This window comes from Quercus lobata, chromosome 5 (genome assembly GCF_001633185.2).
Source record: "Quercus lobata isolate SW786 chromosome 5, ValleyOak3.0 Primary Assembly, whole genome shotgun sequence".
NCBI lineage: Eukaryota > Viridiplantae > Streptophyta > Magnoliopsida > Fagales > Fagaceae > Quercus > Quercus lobata.
Window position 1 is genome coordinate 67,812,572 of NC_044908.1, and position 5,178 is coordinate 67,817,749.

The 5,178-nt window shown below is 34.3% G+C and overlaps 1 protein-coding gene across 1 annotated transcript; it reads right to left on the bottom strand.

Annotated features, from left to right (window-relative positions):
- Positions 1–3,610: 3,610 nt before the first annotated feature.
- Positions 3,611–4,756, bottom strand: LOC115988619 (nuclear transcription factor Y subunit B-3). Its single transcript, XM_031112187.1, has one exon. It carries the CDS (start codon positions 4,440–4,442, stop codon positions 3,852–3,854), a length of 591 nt encoding a protein of 196 aa, XP_030968047.1. The 5' UTR covers positions 4,443–4,756; the 3' UTR covers positions 3,611–3,851.
- Positions 4,757–5,178: the final 422 nt, after the last annotated feature.

Genomic DNA, 5,178 nt, shown 5'->3' on the forward strand with positions numbered 1-5,178 from the left:
CTAAGAATATCCATTAAGTTGCCTGCAACTATAAACCAAATCTCCATATGCTATTTGAATAAGGGTGCGGCTTGTGTCTAATGGTAGTTACCATGTTGGATTTCGGACATGTGTCCACAGTGGCAACTGCCACTGTATACAAACCCTTCCCTTTGAATAAAAGAAATGAAAGCTGGAACCCAGTTCAATGTTGGGTTCAAGTAGCAGCTAACTGCCACTGGACACATGTCCTTCTCTTTGAATAAAAGAAATGAAAGCTGGAACCCAATTCAATATTGGGTTCAAGTAGCAGCTAGAGCATTGAATATATTGGGCAATATTTTTCCTTTTGGAGTTGGCTATACCTATATGTAAAATATCTTTGGTATACATTGAAGTAAATTTATTTTATCAACTGAATCTAGTAGGCTGGTTTCTGATAAGAATACCGTGGCAAGTTATGCATCACTAGGCGGATGGACTCAAGCTTAACCACATGAATGATTCTAACTCTATATTCTCTGTAGTCACTGGTCGTTCTCAACCATTAATGAGACCCAAAAAGTTGTTTACTACACATCTATGTCAAGTTGTCAACGATCTCACTTGGCTTATTAAAATGCAGCAGTAGCGTATTTTGAATGAGATATTTTTGTAAAAATGAAAATGCTATTACAGCTTTTGACAAGCTAATGAATTTGAAAAATAACATTGCTATAACTCACAACTATTTTCTTTATTTTTTTTTGAGAGAGTTTTAACTTATGACATCTATTCCTGATGATAGTTCTTTATTATCAGACCAAGATACCAATCAGTTTTTGGTGTAGGCGGAGATTGAACTCTAGATCTCTTATACAACCATAAAAAATTTTACCAGTTGAGTTAACTGGAATCCACAACTATTTTCTTTATTTTTTAAAGCAATAATTAAGTTGTGATTGGTATAATATTGTTTTCATGGCATTTCATTCCAGTTATGTACACCAATTATACTTTATTATCTCAACAATGGTGAAATAAGTCCTGAATTTTTTTTTTTTTTGGTCGCTTTGAATTGTAGTTTGAAAAATCTCCTACTTGAGAAACTTTATCAATTACCTATGGCATACGATTAAAACCACCGACTTTTGATGTAGACAACGCCAGGCCATGAAACACCTAAAGGCTAAAGCTAAAAGCTGTCAACACATCATTATCACCTCCCTTTTTCCTCAAGGACAGTGCAAACTGTATCTGCCTCCTGCTAGCTGCAGCACTCTTGCCATGTAGAAAGGAGTTAAGAGTGTCATTTGAAAAGCATCCAATGATATACAACCATTTATCCTTAGTATTTTCAGTTACTTTTTGTTACCGATAATTGCACACACTACTGAGGGAAAATCTTGTTAAACACTTGTTATTGTACATTCTATATACACTTTCTTTGAAATTGTGTTTTTAAAAAACGATTTTAATTAGAGTATATACGTAGTGTACAATAACAAATGTATGATAATCATTACTTTGCACCTGATTAGTCTTGAACTCACAAACTAAATCTATATTTGCTCTTACTTGGAGTGGATGCGTGGTTTTATCTAGAGCTTCATTAGCAAGATATTCTCACACACACACATAATGAGGAAAAGATCAGTTAGTGGTAAGAGCAACTGCAAATGTGGGCGTTTTATTTTGATAAAGCCTAGCACCAAACCTTAACTCTTGATTGCAGGCTTGAACTCGCAGGATGAGTAGCTAGCAAGATAGCCATTAAAGGCACCGTGTGTAACTAACACTGTATCTTTTTCAGTAGCTATTAAAAATATTTAACAAAACCAGTGGGTAGGGGGAAGGCTAAGGATTAAGCTAGCTAGCTATCATGGACTTTTAGAGCACTAATGAATGCTGTTCTTCTTTTTAATTCAAATTCCTCATCCATTATGACAAAGTTTGAGCCAAAAGATTTTTTGAACCTTTGGGTTGCTATAAGGAGTAACGACTAATGACCATATATTTGCCACAGTTTTATGATAGATATCATATAAATGTTGAAAGTTTGTAACTCTCTTCTCAAAAAAAAGAAAAAAAAAAAAGAAGAAGAAAGTTTGTAACTCTGGACCTTAATATTCAAAGTACCACACCGCCCCTTGATTCTCTGCAAAAGGCCCGACCTCCCAATACTAAACAACAAAGCCAATTGGAGCATTGACAGCAATATTGTTCTTTTATATGCTAATCATTTTTATCAATTATACATTGAACTCTGACCAGGGGTTATGGACAAACCTGTTTCGTACATTTTGTCAACCACTCAAAAAGTTGACAATTGGGCATTTTATTTTGAAATGAAAAGGCAGAAATGATTGCAATTATCCCTAATTTATAGGTCCGAAACAAAGAGATCATCTTCATACTTGAAATAAAGAGGATACGTTGCAAAGTTAAGATTTTCAACGGTGTACATGATATGAATTCATTTAAATTTTTGAATGATATAAGTCATATAACACTAATTGCACTTTTAGATTTTCAATAAGTCTAATGACACAACAAATTTTACAATATTTTTTCATAATTATTAATTTGATAAATTGTGATTAATGTACAATAAATTTATGTTAATAGTCCAATGGAAGAGATATCGCATTGAACACAATTTCTTATCTCAATAACTTGTAAAAAAAGTTGTAAATATTTATTGTGTTTATAGTATTATTATTATTAGAGTTTTAATATCAAAGCTATATCATGAAAGTGATATATTTCAAATGGAGGCAATCTTTTTCTAAAGAAAAATAAATAGAGGAGAGGTAAAGGAGGAGGACTCCTCTCCCCACCCCCCCATCTACCTTATCCAAGTATAGGGTAATTAGGATTAAACTGATACAAATATATAGAGACAACTGTTTTTTTGGTAACTACATATATGGAGACAATTATTCATAGAGAAAAAGTAGTGAAAACTATTAAGTTGGAACTAGCCAAATTCAAATGGAAATAAAGATGCTTCGTCGATCTCTTTTCCTATGAGGGGTAATCGCTAGATATATAAACAAAGCAGTCGACAAGTATAGTAGCAAAATAGGATCTACATTACTCACTCAAACAACTAACTCTAACCGGTCCTTCTATCCATTTCTTGTGTACTGATCACCGACCCCATAAATAGGCTTTGTTATGATAGATTTTGCTGAACTGCATATCTGTATTCTCAAGCCAAAAGGTGTTATACTATATATATATTCTACCTTAAATTTGAATTATGAAGTTTGAAAATAATAAACAAAACCTATATATATATATACACATACATACATATATATATATATATATATGAATTATGAACTAAACCATCACTTGCTTATCTAAAAAAGAAAATCACTTTGCTAGGAATTATATATAGCAAAGAAAACTATTAAAATTTACCACAAATATGATTGATATGGAGTCATTGCAATTTACAATGCTCAATGGGAAGATCTAACAAGAGTGACAATATCCTAGTGTTAATGTGGTTAGGCATTTTATCTATCTTTCTTAATTCTTCCCCCAAAAACTCCTGCATTAGCTTCACACAAGCAATCTCCTAATTAAAGGCACAGTGAGAAAACAAAACAAATTATATAGAAAAAAGAAAAGAAAACAAGCATACCATCATAATCATCCACAATCCACACTATAAAGCAAATAGAATCAACAACACCATTCCATTATACAAACCAAGAAAACAACAAAATCATATTCTTCAAACACTTATGGTTTGTTTGGTTTGAGGGGAGGGAGGAGGAATAGATTTAACACCAAATTAACTTATTTTTAACCAATTCTATTCTACTCCCCTCCACTCTCTTTCCTTCCCCTCTCCATCCAAATAGACCATTAACAAAAACCTACCTTGGCCTTCCAGAAGAGGCTCCACTAGCACTACCAGATCCATACATATGGCCCTGATGATAATTGTTCTGATGATAGTTATGCTGCTGCTGATGATGATTATGGCCCATCATCATCATAGTTGACTGTACCCCACCATACAATATCCCACCCCCAGAATTCCCACTATTCCCAACAACAGTAGTACTACCATCTCCAATACCATCTCTACTATCTCCAGGTCTTCCTCCCATGGCAGCTGTACTTCTCTCTCCTTCCATTTCTCTAAACTTCTGCAGATAAATCTTCAAAGGCTCAACATACTCTTCAAACCCAAGTGTAGTCATGGCCCACAGAAGATCATCACCGTTGATTGTCTTCCTCTTCTCTCTCTGACACTTATCAGAAGCCTCCCCAGTGATGAAGCTAATGAACTCAGACACACACTCTTGTACAGTCTCTTTAGCTTCCTTTGAGATCTTTGCGTTGGCTGGTAAGGCTTTCTTCATGATCCTACTCACGTTTGCTATTGGCAAAAACCTGTCTTGCTCTCTCGGTGACAAGTTTGTGTTGTTTTGCCCTCCAGAATCATTGTCTGAGTCAGCCATATATGAACACTTTCACACACACCCAACTAGCTAGTAGTGGTTAGCCCAGAATATATATATCAAACAAATACAAACTTCTTGAGGTTGATTCTATATATACACAAAACTAATAAGTTGGGCCTAAATGTCACCAAAAAGCAAAAGAGAAAGAGAAAGAAAGAGAGAAACTGTACTGCATGAATAGAATATATATGTGTGACTGAGTGTTTAGATTATAGTTTGGTTTAGGGTTTTAGTGAGAAAGCTGAACTGGGAATGTTGAATATAGGTGGATTTTTTTAAGGGTGGGCTGTAGTGGATTTGTGACTTTGTAGGTATAGGGGGGATATTTTAAGTTTAATTATGGTATTAATGTTGGATTAAATATTAAATCCAATTTGACAGGTGGGATGGTATTGGACCGTTCATTTTTATGATAAGATTATGACACGTGGACATGGGATGTGCCGTTGGATGGAGATGGAGGAGAGGATATCTGGTTCTGTTTGAGGTTTTAGCACGTGATCCAGGCCTTTAGTTTGGTTGGCTCAGCTTGGCTCTGGCCTCTACCTAGACTATCTTTTAAGCCAAAGCTGGTTGCATGGAAAAAAAAAAAAAAAAAAGAAAAAGAAAAAGAAAAATAGAATATAATTCCTAATGGTGCAATTGCAAATCATAATTGTTAATCATTCCCTAATCAATTAATTATTTTAAAAAGGTACGTAAGAGTTCATTTATATTGGACGAAAAATGAGGT